Source organism: Mauremys mutica, chromosome 21 (assembly GCF_020497125.1).
Source record: "Mauremys mutica isolate MM-2020 ecotype Southern chromosome 21, ASM2049712v1, whole genome shotgun sequence".
Classification (NCBI taxonomy): domain Eukaryota; kingdom Metazoa; phylum Chordata; order Testudines; family Geoemydidae; genus Mauremys; species Mauremys mutica.
In genome coordinates, this window is record NC_059092.1 from 21,260,716 (window position 1) to 21,278,162 (window position 17,447).

Below are 17,447 nucleotides of genomic sequence, written 5' to 3' on the forward strand. Positions count from 1 at the left end.
ATACTTCTCTTCCTAACCCTCCCATCACTCCCTCCTCACCCCTGCCAAGCACAGAGTTTAGGACTCTCTCTCAGGCTCCATAGGCGAGGTCTCACCCCTGGGCCAAACACTAACCCACATTATGGGCAGCCTCCTCTTGAATGGAGATGCCTCTCCCAGAGACTACGAGTCCCAGCATGCAATGCAGCATGGTTCAAAATGAGGGCCCTAGTGCCTGGCCCGTAGAGCTGCTCCTTTGATCATTTCCACCCTACAAGCTTCATGTTTTCAAAAATTTTAATTTTTAAAAAAGATGTTTTTCCCTCTCACCCCCTTTGTGCTACAGGAGAATGAGGGAAGTGGGGGCACCAAGCCGTTTGGATTTGAATTTCATAAAACAAAAAAAATCTAAAAAACTTGTAATTTTCCCCAAACGAATGCTCATTTTTGACAAAGAGTCCATTTTGTTCCCCCCTTACCTCCCCCAAAGTGTTTTTAAACTACCTCTAGGAGACACATTGCTGTACTCCTACCAAGCAGCATTGTATTAGCGGTCATCTGAACAAAAGGCCCACTCCTTGCAGGAGGGCGCGGCTACAGCAACCAGAACTATGGGGCAAAAACAGGAGCTAGGAAAATGGTTCATACAAAAAGCAGATTTAGGTCAACCAGAGTATTTTGCAAAGTTTTTTGAGATTTTTTGTGACCAAAAGAGTCTAAATATTTCAATTAATTTTTCAATTCAAATTTTATTTCAATTTCATTTTCCAAAGTCTTGCGTTTGGCCCAAAACAATTTTTTGTTTTTAATTTTTAGTTTGCTGAAAATTTCAAACATTTTTATTGCAGATCAAAAACCAATATAATTTTAGATTCGATTTTTTTGGTTTGGCCACTGAACTAATAAAAATAAAAAGTAAATCCACTTATTTCCACAGCTCTTAACAATGAAAAACGGGGACAGGAGTGTACGTGTTAGGGTCAAAACAAAGGACCCTCAGCAGAGAACTCTGGACAATGCTGAATCACCTGTAGAATCATCCTCTGGTAAGTTGCCCCTGAAGCTGGCAAAGACTGAACATTGCCCCCTACTGGAACAAATCCACACAACACTGCACATCTTGTCCTGTGTACTTTTTTTTTTTTTTTTTTAATTCTTTTCACACCACACAAGTTTTTCTTCCTTCTCTTGGCAATTTTAATTTTTTTAAAAAATGAGTTAGTCTTTCAGACTTTGCGCTGTACACAGAGATGATTTTTTTCTAAGTTTATTTTCTTTCAAGTGTGGTCATGTAGCCACTTTAAAAACAGACAAATAAATAAAAAAACTATTAAATAGCTGCGTTTGGCTTTGGAAATGTGCCATGAGCCTCTAAAACATGCACTCTAGGGGAGGAGTTTGTTTTGTAAATGACATGTTTTTGTTTGTTTGTTTGTAATATGCTAAGACTAAAATTCAGTGCAACAGATGCAACTACAGTGCAGGTAAGTTAACTATACAAAAGTTCGTTCTATTGAACAAGCCTTTCGGTACAGTTGCTATAGAAACTATAAGTCTGTATCTGTACTTTGTTTACATTGTACAATGTGAATATAGTTCAAGAATATTTACAGTACTTTGCTTGTCAATCAGAAACACTATAACTTAATGTCTACTATTAACACCATTGAACAAATATATATATATATATATATAAATATCTTCCAGTCTATACACAAAGCAGGAAATGTGTGTCTTCATTCAACTGATTAACTTCTGAGAGTCTTGGGCTTGCAAGGTAGTGACTGGGCTAGTGTTTGTATTGTCTCATCAGCCAGGTTATTTTGCCCCAAACTGGCTTTTGCAGCCTGTAAACATACCACTCCTGCTTCTCAGATATGCCTTCAACACAAGGGTTGCTTGTGGTGGGAGCAAAGCAAGACTGGATTTCAATTCTGGAGAGTTGGTTTGTTTTTAAACAATGAGCCAAGGGGGCAGGTTGCTGCTGACTTTTCAGTAGTGAGGCGTCCCTGCCCACATACACTGCAATTGACCTATAAGGCAAATATTGCCAGACTAAAAAAAAAAAAAACCAACCCACAGTAGTTTTTAACTCTTTCCCCACCCCAAAAAACCCAGCCCCCAAACAAAACCCTCACCCCACCCAAACTACCCATCTGACTCAGAGGAAATGATTCATTCAGGTGAGGGAAGTATATTTGGCTAGGGACAGGTTCTGAAGGACTGAGAAGCTGCCACTGGAGATTCTAAATCCTGGGAGATGTGGCGGTGACCCCAGAAGACAGGTCCCCCTAGGACTGTCCACGTATCACTACAGCACTACAGCCCTTTCAGAGCTTCTCTTGGGGCCCAGTTCAGGTGTAGCTACTGCTCAGAGTTGTAGAAGAACAGAATGAATCCAATAACATTACAATCCTTGCCCACTTCCCCCCTAGTCTCTGTGGGGTAGAATCCTGCTCCCCCAACCCACTGGGGGTTTGAAATTTTAGACAGTTTGAGACATTAAAAATCTGCTTTTTAAAATACGTAATAAAACAACAGGCTTTTTTCGGTGATGAAAACCCTTGAAAGTATTGACCTTTTAAAAACTTCTCGTTAAAAAACCCGTTGCTTCGTTAATAAGGGAGTTCCCTCCAGCTCACAAAACTGGAGTTGGTTGGTTGGTTGAAAACATTAATTGTTGTTTCTGAACCTATCATCTTTGAAATCCTGGACGTGAAACCAGCTACAATTGTTCCTAGCAAATGTGTGTCAGTATATTGCTGGCCAACCAGGTGGGGGACTCAGGAGACGGAACAAATGCACCCGACCGCCCCACCCCTCAAATCCTTCCTGCCTGGTTTCTGTACAAGCATTAAAACACTCTGGAGAGAAGTTCAGTGGTTGGAGCAGAGGGACAAGCTGCTGGCTTGTTAGACCTGGGAGTCTGCTCCCAAGCTGTGGAACTCATCGGGCGTCTTGTCGCTCTGGCTGGCACCGCCCTGGCGGAACCCGGAGGCGATCTCGTCAAAGGTCCGGCCCCTCGTCTCGGGCACCTTGAAGTAGGTGAAGATGAAGAAGAGGATCAGCAGCACTGTGAAGATGATGAAGACGTATGGGCCGCAGAGTTGCTGAAAAAGAACAGCCAGGGAAGCGGTGAGGTGCTGATGGGCATTGGCACAGGGCTTGCCCGGTGTGGGGTGCTCAGAGGCACCACAAAGCTTGCCAGGCACTAAGTTACAAAGTCTTGAGCAGCACCCACTGCCTCCTTATCTAGTAACTATTTCTAACCAGAGAGTGTAGAACACTCCTGAACCCGACCCCGGGCGAACTTTACAACCCGTCCCTCCCAATGCAGGGCAACAAACGGACCTGCCCCAGCTCTGCCTGTATGATGGAGCTAGGCAGCTTTGTACCTAGAGGGCCATGTACAGAGCTGATCCTGGGGTTAGAAAGGCACCAGCAGCAGCCTCAGCTCAGTCTCAGTCACTTCCTCATGAAGAGGAGCTGCAAACCTGCATTTCCTCTGCCCGAGTATCCTCATTCAGACCGAAGCCTCCTGCTCTCACAGGGCCCTGAGCAGCTGGGGAACCTGGTTGAACCCATTCGTGTGGAAAGCAGGAGATTCTCCTGGCTGAGCAATACTGAGCTGTTCGGGTTGGGTGTGCCCTTTCAGCAGGGCGGATCCTTACAAGGTGACCTGGCCTGTGTCTTTGTACCATTCACTGCGAGTGAAACTCAGCTCTGGGCATGGAGCCAGCACCACGGCTGAGGCATCACTGAACCTTTGAGGCACTGGGCTGAGGCAGAGCCGTGCCAGACTCCCGCTGGGGAAAATACACGTGGGTCTTTCTGGTTGGCTGACATAGGAGGAGGCAGCAGGGTGGTGTGATGGGTACTGCTGGGGGCTCTGAAGACCTGGGTGCTAGCTACAAGTCCTTTAGCCTCCCTGGGCCGTACTTTCTCCGCTGTACAACAGGGATAATGATACTGACTTTCCTTTGCACAGGGCTTGCAAGAGATCAATGGATGAGACAATCCTACTTCGCTAGCATCATCCAACACGCTGCTGCTCATTCAGTCTTTACAGAAAGCCAGGGAACCAAACTCAGCCAGGCTGTAATAGCTGGACGCACTCTGGAGCTCCCGGGGGGCAGAACCCACTGACACCAGGCTAAGTCTGAACTCTTGGATGCTAATCAGTCTCGGTCTTACTCGCTTACCCCTGCACTGCCCCAGCAGGTGTCTGCATCCATTAGAGCTTCCTTCTCTAACCATTTGCCAGCCTATCTGGCTGCAGAGCGAGATGGGCCCAAGCCCCAATGCAGATGTGGATGCCCAGTCCCAGCCCCTCTCAGGGCAGGGAAATCCTGCGGGTGGCTCACAGCACTCGCAGAGCTGGAGGAGAGGCAGGGCAGGGGAATTACCTCCACATACTGGAAGCCCATGCCCACAATGAAGTTGGAGGTCCAATTGGACAAGCCGGCGACGGCAAAGGCGGCAGGGCGAGGGCCTTGGCTGAACAGTTCTGCCACGATAAACCAAGGGATGGGGCCTGGGCCAATCTCAAAGAAAGCCACAAACCCAAAGATGGCAATGATGCTGACGTAGGACATCCAGGCCATTTGGTCCTAGCACAGGGAAAGAGAAAAGAGCGTTATTTCCTTCAAACATACGTGGACCCTGCATCTCTGGTACAACCGTATTCCAGGGGCACCGGAACGGGTGTGAGGGGCAGGGGGCCATGGCCCCACCACTTTTAGGAAGCTTCCGCCACTCCTGCTGTGTTCCATTGACAAATGACCTCAAGGCACTTCCAGTGGGCTGGTGATTAACTTTGGTGCTGGGCAAGCCTGGAGGCAGGTGTCTTGTGGGACCAGTGCCTCTGAAGCAATGAGCACTGCCATCCCAGGGACCAGCGTTCTCCAGAACTACGACCCCATGGAGGAAGGGTTTCTCGAAATGACATCAGGGATTCAGGCAGCGCTGATTGGCCAACAATGTGATATCATCCCTGCAAGGTCTCCCTTTCCACCAGCCCTCACAGAGTAACCACCCCTGGGGCTGAGGAGTGCTCAAGTGTCCCACCCCCTCCTTTCCTTGTGTTACTCAGTGGGTGTCTCCAGGTGGCACCCAACCCCAGAACCGATTACTCTGAACTCGGAGCACTCACTCACCAGCAGCACCAGGGCGATGGTCATGAGCACTGCGCAGCCAGCCATCCCAGCCAGGCCAATGAGGTGCAGAGTCCTGCGCCCGGCTCGCTCCACCACAAAGAGCTGTCAGACACAGGAAGCCAAACACTGTTCAGCACATCTACAGCCATGGGACAGACCCACGTCCTGCCCCACCAATACCCCTCCCTGGGGAACATGCTCATGCTTTCTAACCAGACTGCAGCCCCACCTTGTGAGTCCAACAAGGGGCAAAGTCAGTCACCCTATAAAAGGCACCCAAGCAACTTAATATGGTCTAGGTAAAAATTGGCCATGCGATGGCAATGCCAGGGGGCCTAGAATGTGATGGAGCCCAGGGTAGCAGGAAGCAGCTGGTCTGTTGGAGGGGGAGTAGCCGTGCTTCAGCAGGAGTCAGTGGAGATAGGAGGGAGGGCGCCTGCTCTGGGGAGGGAGGAGAGGAGATTGGCTGGATCAGAGTTGAGCACTAAGGACGTTTGCTTTTTATTGCTCTAAGCCACTCTTTAGCCAAGCAATGTCTAAGGCAGCGGTTCCCAAACTGTGGGTCAGGACCCCGTTTGAATGGGTCGCCAGGGCAGCCATTAGACTTGCTGAGGCCCGTGGCAGTGGGGTTTGGGCTTCAGCTTCGCCGCCACTGTGCCCCCCCGCCCCCACCAGCTGGGGCTCAGGCAGGCTCAGGCTTTGGTCGTGTAGTAATTTGTTGTCAGAAGGGAGCCGCAGTGCAATGAAGTCGGAGAACCCCTGATCTAAGACATTAAGCTGAGAGCCAGAGGCCAATGTTCTAATCTCAACGCTGCTGCTGTTTCATTCCATGGCCTTGGGTAAGTCACTTGTGGCCCTGTTTTCAGAGGCACTAATGCCAGTGGGACCTGCAGGGCTCGACACCTCTAACGAGGTTGGCATTAACTACATTGTGCCTCAGTTTCTCCAGCTGTGAAATGGGGAACGTTCCTCAGCACGTTTGGCAAAGTGCTCTGAGATCAATGGAGGAGTGCTAGAGCAGCGTGAAGGATCATCACATTTGGGTATGTGTTTATCTAATGGGGCCTTGCTCACAGCCATATAAACACACTAGCACTGGCCTCAATCCTGCAAGGACTTATGGACAGGCAAAGGGAAGGTAGACTATTCAGCAGACTCTCACCGAGACAACCGTGAAAGCTGTGTTCACCACCCCGGCGCCTATGGTGGCGTAGACGGGCTGCTCCACACCCGACTTTTCAAAGATGCTGGTAGAATAGTAGAAGACCTACAACACAAAGCAACATGCCATGAACAAGCTTTGCTGATCCCAGCCTGAGGCATCTCTGAGCATCTACAGGCAGAGCATTACTCCAAACCGCCTGACCAATGCCATTCATGGGGCGGGGGGGGGGTGTATATAGAACACCACAGGGCTTGGTTGTGATGTTCAGCACAGCCCTGCAAAGCTGCACCAACGGGAGGCATCGTGGCCAAGTGGGCCTGCCCTGCCCAAGGGTTCCATTCTGAGTGTGACCCTGGATGTGGCCCTGGGGGTGAAGAGCTCACTGCCCTCCCCTCCTGGTACAGCCCTGTGAGAGCCACCCGCGGCCAGTACTCGGCAGCGCTGCACTCACCGCATTGATCCCCGAGAGCTGCTGAGACAGCTGCAGCACAATGGCAATGAGGATCGGCTGTTGATACAAAGGGGAGCGGAAGAGCTCCAGTATCGTGACCTTCTTCTCCCTCATCATCTGCCGGCTCTCTTCCTTCATCTCCTGCAGGTCGCTGCTGACGTCCGTCGTCCCTCTGAGCTTCTTCAGGACTGAGGGGAAGGAGGTGGAGAGGTGAGGAACGCTGAAGGGTGCAGGCCCCGCAGGGCCTTTCCCCAGGCGGGGGCGGCCAACTCACCACTCTTGGCTTTGTTCTCCTCGTTGCGATTGATAAGGAGGAACCGGGGGCTCTCGGGGGCAAAGGGCAGGATGATACATTGCAGCAAGGAAGGGATAAAGGTGAAGCCCAGCAGGAGCGGCCAGAGTGACTCATTCCCCATGATCAAGTCCATCCCAAACACCTGTGGAGAGACAGCGAGTTTAGCCCTTCCTGCAGTTGCAACAGTAACAGTCAGGGCATAAGGCCAGATTCTCTAGTCCAGCGTATCACAGGCCACCCAGCACCTGCACACTAAACCCAACAACCAATGGGCCCTAGTGGGGTCAGCGGCAGGGACTGAACCTGGCATGTCTGGATCTGAAACTGTGCGCCTCTTGCCTGAGCGAAAGGAGCAGGCCTAGGTTGGGAGGCAGCAGCAGATTCAAACCTCATTAGGTAGGCCAGTAGGGAGAGAAAGCCACACTGCGTTAAGAGACAATACGGCCCCAGCAGCTCCTGCTCCTCCCGCCTGAGCGATGCCATGAATGCAGGAACCAGAGACAATCAGACACGGGATAAGGCATGTCACATGTGACTGCAGGGCCAGCATGAGAACCTGGGAACTACAGCACCAGCACCACAGCCCTAGGCCTCGATCTCTCACCCTCCGTGTGTGCAGCCACTAGAGAACATCACAGGCCAAGCCAGCACACTGGGCAGTACCAGACCCCAGTCTCTCTAGAGGAGCCAGACCACACAGGATAATTGAGCATAGTCAGTCCCCATGGATACCACACCACAAGGAGATGACGTTTACCTCATAAGCACCAAACCTAGATCTGCCCATTATACAGGAGCACCTCAAGAATAGGGCCCCATTGTATTAGATGCTGCACAGACACCCCCCAGTGAGCGCACAGTCGAGTCATAGGGACAGTCATTATAACCATTCTACAGGTGAGGAACAAGCAGAGAGAGATTACAAGACTTTCCCAAGTCACAGAGCAACTCACTAGCAGAGCTCAAAACGGAACCCAGAGCTCCTGAATCCCTGGCCCCAGATCACCCTTTGTCGCTCAAAGCACCTCAAACAGCTCCAATCAGTGTTCATAAAAAACTCACCGACTGGTCAATGCAACATTAAAAACAAAGGCAGGAAACCAGATGAATTCTTGAGAAATGGACCATTTGTTAGCATACCAGTGCAGCAGCCGGTGCCTTGGAGAACAACTCACCTGTGCGATGAGGATGCCCACGACTATGCCGAGCTGGTGGAACGTTCCAAGAGCCCCTCTCAGCGCTGTTGGAGACACCTCACCCACATACATGGGCACGAAGCCAGTGGTGAGGCCAGAATACAACCCGACGACGAAGCGGCCCAGGATCAGCATCTCGAAGGAATAAGCCACCTTGGAGAAGCCCATCAGGATGGCTGCCAGGAAAGCAAGACTGTTTGACATCAGCATGGAGTTCCGTCTGGGGAGGCAAAGACAGGGAGGTCAGGGCCAGCGGCAGGGCAGCTGGACCAGTGCTGCATCCAAGGGGCACTGGGATAATCACATCAGCCCAAAGTTTAGTTCTTGGTAGAAAGAAGAGAGGAAGGTTTCCAAAGCCTAATCGTGGAAAGAGAATCAGTGACCCAGGCAACAGGTGCAGAACATATGAACAAGAAACCAAGTGGAATGAAGTCGTCGAAAATGAAACACACAAAGCCGTTTCCAGTGTCCAAGCTGCATGAAATACAAAAAAAAAATTTATAAACAAAGTAAGGATGGGTGAAAACTCTACTTGGTTTTCAAATACTTTGTTGCAATGATCTGAGGCTAGGGTTGCCAACTTCCTACTCGCACAAAACTGAACACCCTTGCCCTGCCCCGCCCCTCCCCTGAGGCCCTGCCCGTGGCCCACCTCTTCTGAGGGCCCCCCTCCCCGTTGGTGCTTGCACTCCCCACCCTCGCTCACTGGGCTGGCTCAGGGGGCTGGGGTGCAGGGGGTGCGGGAGGGCTCTGGGGTGGGGCCAGAAATGAGTTCAGAGTGCGGGAGGGGGCCCCAAGCTGAGGCAGTGGGTTGGGATATGAGAGGGGGTGAGGGCTCTAGGGTGGGGTCAGGGATGAGAGGTTTGGAGTGCAGGAGGGGGATCTGGGCTGAGGGGTGGAGCCAAGGGATCCAAGTATGGGAGGGGGCTCCATGCTGAGGTGGGGAGTTGGGGTGTGGGAGGAGTGTATAGGCTGTGGGCTGGGCCTGTGGGTTATAGGGTGGGGCCAAAAATGAGGGGTTCAGGGTGCAGGAGGGGGCTCTGGGCTGGGACAGGGGTGCGAGGGCTCTGGCTGGGGGTGCAGACTCTGGGGTGGGGATGGGGATGAGGGGTTTGGAGCGCAGGAGGGTACTCTGGGCTGGGACTGAGGGGTTCAGAGGGCAGGAGGGGGGGGGATCAGAGCTGGGGCAGGAGTGGGAGCAGGAGGGGGTGCAGGCTCCAGGTGGTGCTCATCTCAAGCAGCTCCCAGAAGCAGCGGCATGTCCCGCCTCTGGCTCGTATGCTGAGGCACGGCCAGGAGGCTCCGCATGCTGCCCCATCCACAGGCGCTGCCCCTGCAGCTCCCATTAGCCGCAGTTCCTGGCCAATGGGAGCTGCAGGGGCAGCGCTTGGGTGGAGCACCCTGGCTGCCCCTACGTGTAGGAGATGGAGAGGGGACATGCCGCTGCTTCCAGGAGCCACGTGGAGGCTAGCAGGGAGCCCACCAGGCTCGCTGTTCAGTGCCACCAACTGGACAGTCACTGGCCCAGCCAGCGGTGCTGACCAGAGCCGCCAGGATCGCTTTTCAACTGGGTGTTCAGTGAGAAAACCAGACACCTGGTCACCCTATCTGAGGCCAGAGCCGCACACCAAACAAGGCCTAACACCAGCGTGGGGTAATGATTAAGCTCATGAGCCTTCACAAAAAGTATGAGCAAAATGCTCCAAGTAGCTGTGATGAATGGAGACACTGGGTCTGGTCATGAAGGGAGAGATGAAGTTCTCCTTTGACAGCAAGCGGCAACCTTAGGACCCAAGCACAGTAAGAACATAAGAATGGCCCTACTGGGTCCATCTAGCCCAGTATCTTGTCTTCTGACAGTGGCCAGTGCCAGCTGCTCCAGAGGGAATGAACAGAACAGGGAATGATCCAGTGATCCATCCCGTCGCCCATTCCCAGCTTCTGGCAAACAGAGGCTAGGGACACCATCCCTGCCCAGCCTGGCTAAGAGCCATGAATTTATCTAGTTCTTTTTGGAACCCTGTTATGGTCTTGGCCTTCACAACATCCTCTGGCAAGGAGTTCCACAGGTTGTGTGTTGTGTGAAGAAATACTTCCTTTTATTTGTTTTAAACCTTCTGCCTATTAATTTCATTTGGTGACCCCTAGTTCTTGTGTTATGAGAAGTATCTACTTTCTCAACGCAGCTTTGTTTGACAGGAGTGTGCACGCAGAGCTGGAGAGGCCAACAGAGAAATTCTATGGGACATGGAGATTACACACATTTGGCCTGTGTGGAGGGGATTCTGCACTAAGCAGCCCCGGCTCCAGGTTCCCATCTTCTCAGAAGGCTGAGTGGGGTCGAGCTACCCGAGTGCAGCTTGGTGGTTTTATGGGCAAAGCCATGTCTTAGGACTCGAGAGCTCTGTGCTCTGTTCCTGCCTCTCTGAGGCTGTGGGTAAGTCAATGAACTCTGCTGTCCCTCAGGATCCGCTCTGTAGTGCCCACTGTCTGCCGGGCGTTTTCCAGACATTGAGAAGGACGGCCCTTGCTCTGGAGATAGAGGAAAGGGAACAGCCACAGGCAGCTGATACACAAATCATCTCAGTTCACGGTAGGCAGCACAGCTGAGGAGGGACTGAAACACAGCAGAGCAGGAGCCTTGTGGATGAGCTCATGGAGTTGGTACCATGCATGGTGGGGCATGACGGAAAAGGCAGAGGCGCCTGGGGGGGAGCTGACAGAGGTGAGCAAGCCTGGGAATGCTGGTGGAGTGCGGGGAGGGAGGATGAGGCGGCAGGGGCAGAGTTATGCAGTGACAAGAAGCTTAGATCTGATGAGGAGCCAGTGAAGGGATTTCAAGAGGATTCCGATGTGATGAAATTAACAGACAAGGAAGAGGATTTAAGAGGCTGCCTTTTATGGAGGTGATGGGTGTGCGCGCTTGGGAGGCTAGAGGACAACGGTATGGGAGGCAGGGTGGGGGGGATAATGGTATTGGCCTACCACTTTGGGGAGCTGATTGAGATGTACCCAGATACTAAGGGCCCCCACCAGCCCCAGGATGGAAAGAGCAGTTCCAGCATGCATAGTACTTACCGGCCAAAGCGATTGACGAACAGCCCAACGGAGAAAGAGCCAACCATTCCTCCAATGGAGAATATGGCAACGGAGAGGGACCACAGGGTGGTGAGGGTGCCAGCAGTGATCGGCTCCTCATAGCGAGTTAGCCACGTCTGGTTGTAGAACTCTTCAATCACCTGCACCGGGAGTAGAGGAAAATCCAATCAGTTAGGGACAGACCCAGGTTCACCCTGCTCACAGGCCCCACACAAAGCCTAGAGTCTCACTCCTCACCCATTATCTGCACAGATCCACCCACACTTGGTGCTGTAACTTTCGAGATTGTTCATATTAAGCTCCTGCCCCAACCAGAGACTCCTTAATATGGGATAGTCCTGCTAGAATTAGCCAGATATTTATCTACCTATGGTTCTTATCCGGCTCTCCTCACTGTAGCAGCTGAGGATCTCACAATCCTTAATGTATTTATCCTCACACACCCCTGAGGCAGGGCAGCGCTATTATCTCCATTGATCAGTGGGGAAACTGAGGCACATAATACAAGCAACTTGCCCAAGGTCACACAGGAAGGCTGTGGCAGAGCAGGGAATTGAACTGGAGTCCCCCGAGTCCCAGGCTAATGTCCATAAGCACTCAACCATCCAGCCTCTCTCAAGCTCAGAGTTCCCAGACTTGGCAGCCAGACAGGGCCGTCCTTAGGCATATACAACTGCGTAGGGCACCCGAAATCAGTTTGGATAACAAAAATGAGGATCTACTTAGCAGACAAATCAGCACAAATAGTATCAACATTCAAGCTCCTGCTATCCAGAAGCTAAATTCACAGAAGGAGCAAATGCCGGGATGGGGTGAAGGAGATACATGAACGTTGTTAAAGGAGATGAGGTGGAGATTGGAGAGGGGGAACTTGATGGAGAGAGTAGAGAGGGAAGGTGAGTGAGCAGCTGTTTTGATGAGTAGGGCTGTTGATCCATGGGTCAGCATTGTTAGAGGTTATGGGGTTGGAAGAAACAGCAGGTTCCCAAAGATGGGGCTTTGTGCTCCAGCAGATCAAAGCAAGTTCAATATAACACGGTTTCACCTATAACGTGGTAAGATTTTTTGGCTCCCAAGGTCAGCATTATATCGGAGTAGAGGTGGATGTAGCAATCTGGAATGATTATTTTATGAAGGCTAAAGAGTACATTTAAAATATAAAATCAGCTTAGAAATACTGATTAAGAAAATGTAAAACAGAAGAGCTGTATCGTGTATTCCATAATATTTAATCTTGTATTCAGCAGGACAGCTGACTTGCCCTTAGTGTAAAGTTATTGCAAATAAATCTCTGACAAACTTCAGGGCAGATCAAAAAACCTGTGACTGACATTTTTTATTCCCAAATTTCATGCTTTTAATTAGGTACCCTCTGCATGTTCAATCTTCACCATCTGGCATGCAGTGGAAAACATGTACCATTTTCTTTAGAAAGAAATTGCAGAAAAGTGTTTTTTTCAAATGTCATTTGCTTCATTTGGGTTCAGGGATTTGGCTGGAAGGGGGTGAGCAGGGAGGGGGAGGGAACAGAGGAGGGAGACAGGGGGAGAGGGCGGGGCCTGGGCAGAGTGGGACAGGGCCTGGGCAGAGCAGGGTGGAGTATGGGCAGGGTCACAGGCAGAAGAGGTGGGCTGGGGAGCTAGCCTCCCCAAGCGGCAGCTTCACCCTCTGCCCATGACAGCAGGTAAGAGAGGGTCGGCTACCATATGCCCAGCCCGTGCTGCAGTGTCCTTAGGCAGGGGCCATATTCACAGAGCCGAATGCGCCAGTGCCATGGTGCAGTGCATTCTGCATGAGGGAGAGGATACAGGGGTCTCTGCCGGGAACTGTGACTCTCTGCCACCGTGAGGTGGCCATGGTATCCTTAGCTGCTTGGTCCCTCTCCTGGGCTGTAAGCCCGGGCTGCCGTCGGGCACAGGGGCACCAGTTTAAGAATACTGTGTAGGGCCCCATAAATCCTAAGGATGGCCCTGCAGCCAGACCCAGGAATATGCCAAAGCCAAGTGCAGTGCTTTCAAAATGGAGCAAATAACTTAGCTCCCTTGTTATCTCCAACACTGAATCGATACCCCAGCCCGTGCTGCATGTCAGATGAGACACATGGCAATTTTCACAAGAGCTGGGGCAGTGAACCTGGCAGCCCCTTTTTGGGTAACTGTCTTCTGCCTCTAAATTCCCCCTCCCATTTCAACTCGAGACAAGATTCTCCTTGCCATGTTGTGTTACTGGGCGCTGTTACCATGCTCCTCCCCACAAATGGCTGCATCTCAGTGGAGAGTGAAGCGACCACTGCATCCATAGTCTGTACAGATACTATGGTAATGTGTGCCAGTGCAGGAACCTCAGAGACACAGACCAGACACAATGTGCTGCGATCCTCTGGGAACACACTATAGCACTGCAAAGTATTATCACGGCCGTTACTTAGATGAACCACTGTGCCTACCCTTGAGCCTACTCCTGCTCAGTGACAGAAGCAAGGAGCTCTCCCGGGCTATTAATTTACTGTCCAGTCACTAGGGCTGTCCCTTTCCTCCCATCCCCATGGACACTCTGTTCCCGTTTGGATTTCATCTGCAGTGACAAATGCCACAAATTCCCAGGCCTCACCTACAGGCTACTTCACTTCCCCCTAGACTTGGGCCATATGCCAGTCACACGGCTTGGCTCCTGTCTTCCTCAGTCACAAGCTGCTGCGTCACAGAGCTCACCCCCTGCCGGTATGAGGCTGGAGTCTCTTTTGACACCAATGACACTTTTCCTCCACTAGATGGGACTCACCAAACCCATCCCCACAGGTCAGGCCGGCAGCAAGTTGATAACATTCCCATAGCTCACTGGGAGGAAACTGTCTGCAACGAAATGTGGCCAGACAAGTTGTGACCTCACCCTAGTGATAGTCGACAAATCCACAGGACCTCTGAAATTGCCTCCTTGCTGTGCCTGTGGAGAAGGAGAGGCTCCCCCCAGGCCAGAGCCAGGCAGGAATGTGAATGCAGAGAAAGATGTTTACTAATGGGAAGGTGAATTGCGCAGGGGTCTGCATGGCAGAATGTGAAATCTCAGGGAGTCTCTTGGGTGGGTAGAGCTGGGACCCTCAGGAGGGGAGAGAAGGGCGAGCTGCCCAACACTTGGCAGAACGTTGATCAATTACATCCCTGATCCTGAGGAGAGTTAAGTGGCGCAGATGGTCACTGTGCTGGGAGAGGGTGGCATGGGCTCTCTAGGTTTGGCTAAACACCTTGAGTTGCTTTGCTGGTTCTCTCCATTTTATTTTTTAAATGTATGTTTGCCGTACCGAGGCTGGGGCCTTGCTTGCCTGGTTGATTTGATGGAGGGCAAAAACCATGATTTACAAAAAAAATTACAAGTTGATTTCTAAATCTAAATCCTGACAGCCCGGGTGCCCGCTGCCAGTGCCTCTGCGATTACTACTTTTCACAGCTTTCCCCCCCCCACCCCAATCAGTTCCCCTCGGGAGTTTTCCACACTGCAACAGGGAAGAGAAAAAGTTTTAAAAAGAGGAAACTGTTTGTGGAACTACAAAGATTGCCAGCAGGACTCCAAGGCAGGCACAGCCAACGTAACTACTGGTCATTTTTGAAGTAGACTAGATTTCAAGTTGCCTGTGTCCAGGGGTGAGCTGGAGCCGGTTCGCACGGGTTCGCGCGAACCCGTTGTTAAATTTAGAAGCGGTTTTAGAACCACTTGTTAACTAGCTTCCCTGCAAGGGAAGCTTTGATGGGCTCTGCCTGGGAAGCCTGTAATTCCTCCTCCCGGCCACCGGGGAGCGCTGCGCTGTGCTGTGAGAGCCATGTGCGCTGCCTCCTGGCCCTGTTGCTGCTGCTGCTCTTTGGACCTCTGGCCCTGGGGCTCCGGCTGCTGCCCCATGAGTCCCCGGCTGCCTCCTGCTGCTCCCAGCCCCCCCCCCCCCCCGTGTGAGTATCTGCGCCCCTCCCCCGCCGTCCCAGCCCCCCTTGCCCCACCCCCTGCCCCCCCCGCCCACAGCCACCCCCTGCCCCCAGCCCGCCCCTCCCCCGCCTTCCCTGCCCCCAGCCCGCCCCCTGCCCCCAGCCAGCCCCTGCCCACCCCCTGCCCACAGCCGCCCGCAGCCCGCCCATCTGCATCACCTGCCCACAGCCAGCCCCCGTCACTCCCTGCCTCCAGCTAGCCCTGCCCCACACCCCTATCTGCAGCCAGCCCCACATCCACTGGTGCCCTGCAGTTCCCAGGGCAGTAACCCTGCACACCTGCTTTAATGAGGGGGGGGCAGGGAGCTTCTGGGACCCACACATGTGCACACCCTAGAGTGACCAGACAGCAAGTGTGAAAAATCGGGACGGGGGTGAGGGGTAATAGGAGCCTATATAAGAAAAAGACCCAAAAATTGAGACTGTCCCTGATCACCACCCACACATGTGAAACGGAGCTCATTTCTAGTTCAGCCCCATCTTTTTAAAAAAGAACTTTAGGTAGGGTTAAAATACATCTGGGGTGTTTGTCAGGCTTTTCAGTTCTTAATCACCTCCTGGGAAAATATGGACGTATGGTAACCCTATTGGTACAAAAAATACATGCTGTCGCACATCCCTTAAATCAGAACTTTTTATAGGGAACCCGTTGTTAAATCAGAACTTTTTATAGGGAACCCGTTGTTAAGATTTTGGCAGCTCATCACTGCCTGTGTCCCTTTAAAAATCAGACTGAAAACATCAGAAACTGGATTTTATTGCTCTTCTCAGACAGAGGGAAAGAAAACACCCCCCAAAGGGACCAAATTTGATTCCAATAAGACAACACTGGATCCATCACTGGATTTCAGCCTACAAAAATATTTCTTCTGACAGTGCCATACCAGCTGAAAAACAGGGTTCTAAGGGAAGTACAGGTGCAGATTTATGTGCAAGAGCCTGTTTCATTATCACATGTTCACAATCTCCCCTTCCATGCATATAATTGTACTTATTCATTATGGACCTGATCCAATGCTCCCGTTGACTTCAATGGACTCTGTGTAATTGCAAATAGATTGCAAAAGGCCAGCTCAGAAATAGTTTCCTTCTCTCCCACCTCTGGCAAGGTCTGAGTTCAGGTTCTGTGCTTCGCCTCCTGCAACTGCCAAGGTAGCTAATCTGCAAACAGCTTAAGGCATGGGAGGAACGCATGTGCTGTTTCTAGTTCAGAGGGGCTGCTCAGATCTGGCAGAAGAGACATTATCAATACTTTGGAGAGAGAATTTAGAGGAAAACTGATGTAATCTGAAATCCCAGTGACCTCTGACCTGACTCAGAGCTTGGGCTATTCCAAACCCTGCTGTCATGTTAGGAGGAAGAGCAGAAGACACCAACTGACTGATCTATTAAAGAGTGCACGGTGATACTTCACACAAGGCATGGGGAAATGTACTGCAGTGGCAATCCGGCACTCGCTGCTGGGAGGTTGGGGGTGGGTTATGAACTGGTTGAAGTTTGGCAGAAAACAGTGCGGGATGTGGGGGTAGGGAGGGGATGGAGTTTGGTGCAGCAGGCAAGAACACAAGGGGGTGTCCTTGCTGTGTCAAGGAAGGGAAAGGGGGACATGGAGCTTGCTGGGGGAAACAGGGAGGACTAAGCACAGGTACAGCTGGCTGGGAAGGTCTCCCCAGCCCTCACAAACATTTGTGACGGAAAATTTGTTTCTGAAATTTGGGGTGTTTGTAAAGAACCAGATTTTGTATAAAATCAAACTTTTCAATTGCCAATCTCATCCCCCACAGGATTTCCCCCCCACTGTGATACCCAAAACATTTTCAATAAAAATGGAGTTTCCCCCACAATGAGATTTTCTGTTTTGTTAAAAAGCCATTTTCCAAGCAGAAAAATGATTCAATGAGAAATGTTCTACCCCGGCCCTCACTGGCACGGCTTGTGAGAGCAGATCAGCCGCTTTGATTGTGCAACGGCGAGAGCAGAGACCTTCCCCATCATATTTGTCAAATACCTAGTCCAGCCTGTACTGACACTGCCCCCCCCCCGCCCCAAGGAATTAAGTAGAAGCTGTTTCAGCAATGGGGGGGGGGCAGGAGAGAGAGGAGGGGGATCTTAAAGTGACAGCACAGCAGCTATTC

General features: G+C 51.5%; 1 protein-coding gene across 2 annotated transcripts in view; it reads right to left on the reverse strand.

Annotated features, from left to right (window-relative positions):
- Positions 1–1,109: 1,109 nt before the first annotated feature.
- SLC2A1 (solute carrier family 2 member 1) overlaps positions 1,110–17,447 on the reverse strand; it is a 36,969-nt gene continuing 20,631 nt past the window's right edge. For both annotated transcript variants that reach the window (XM_044996578.1, XM_044996577.1), the window contains 8 exons: positions 11,321–11,481; positions 8,222–8,462; positions 7,026–7,188; positions 6,752–6,939; positions 6,298–6,402; positions 5,136–5,237; positions 4,386–4,589; positions 1,110–3,089 (listed from right to left, as the gene is read on the reverse strand). In XM_044996578.1, coding sequence (XP_044852513.1) covers positions 2,892–3,089; positions 4,386–4,589; positions 5,136–5,237; positions 6,298–6,402; positions 6,752–6,939; positions 7,026–7,188; positions 8,222–8,462; positions 11,321–11,481 — 1,362 coding nt within the window. In that variant the 3' untranslated portion in view covers positions 1,110–2,891. The remainder of the gene's footprint in view (positions 3,090–4,385; positions 4,590–5,135; positions 5,238–6,297; positions 6,403–6,751; positions 6,940–7,025; positions 7,189–8,221; positions 8,463–11,320; positions 11,482–17,447) is intronic.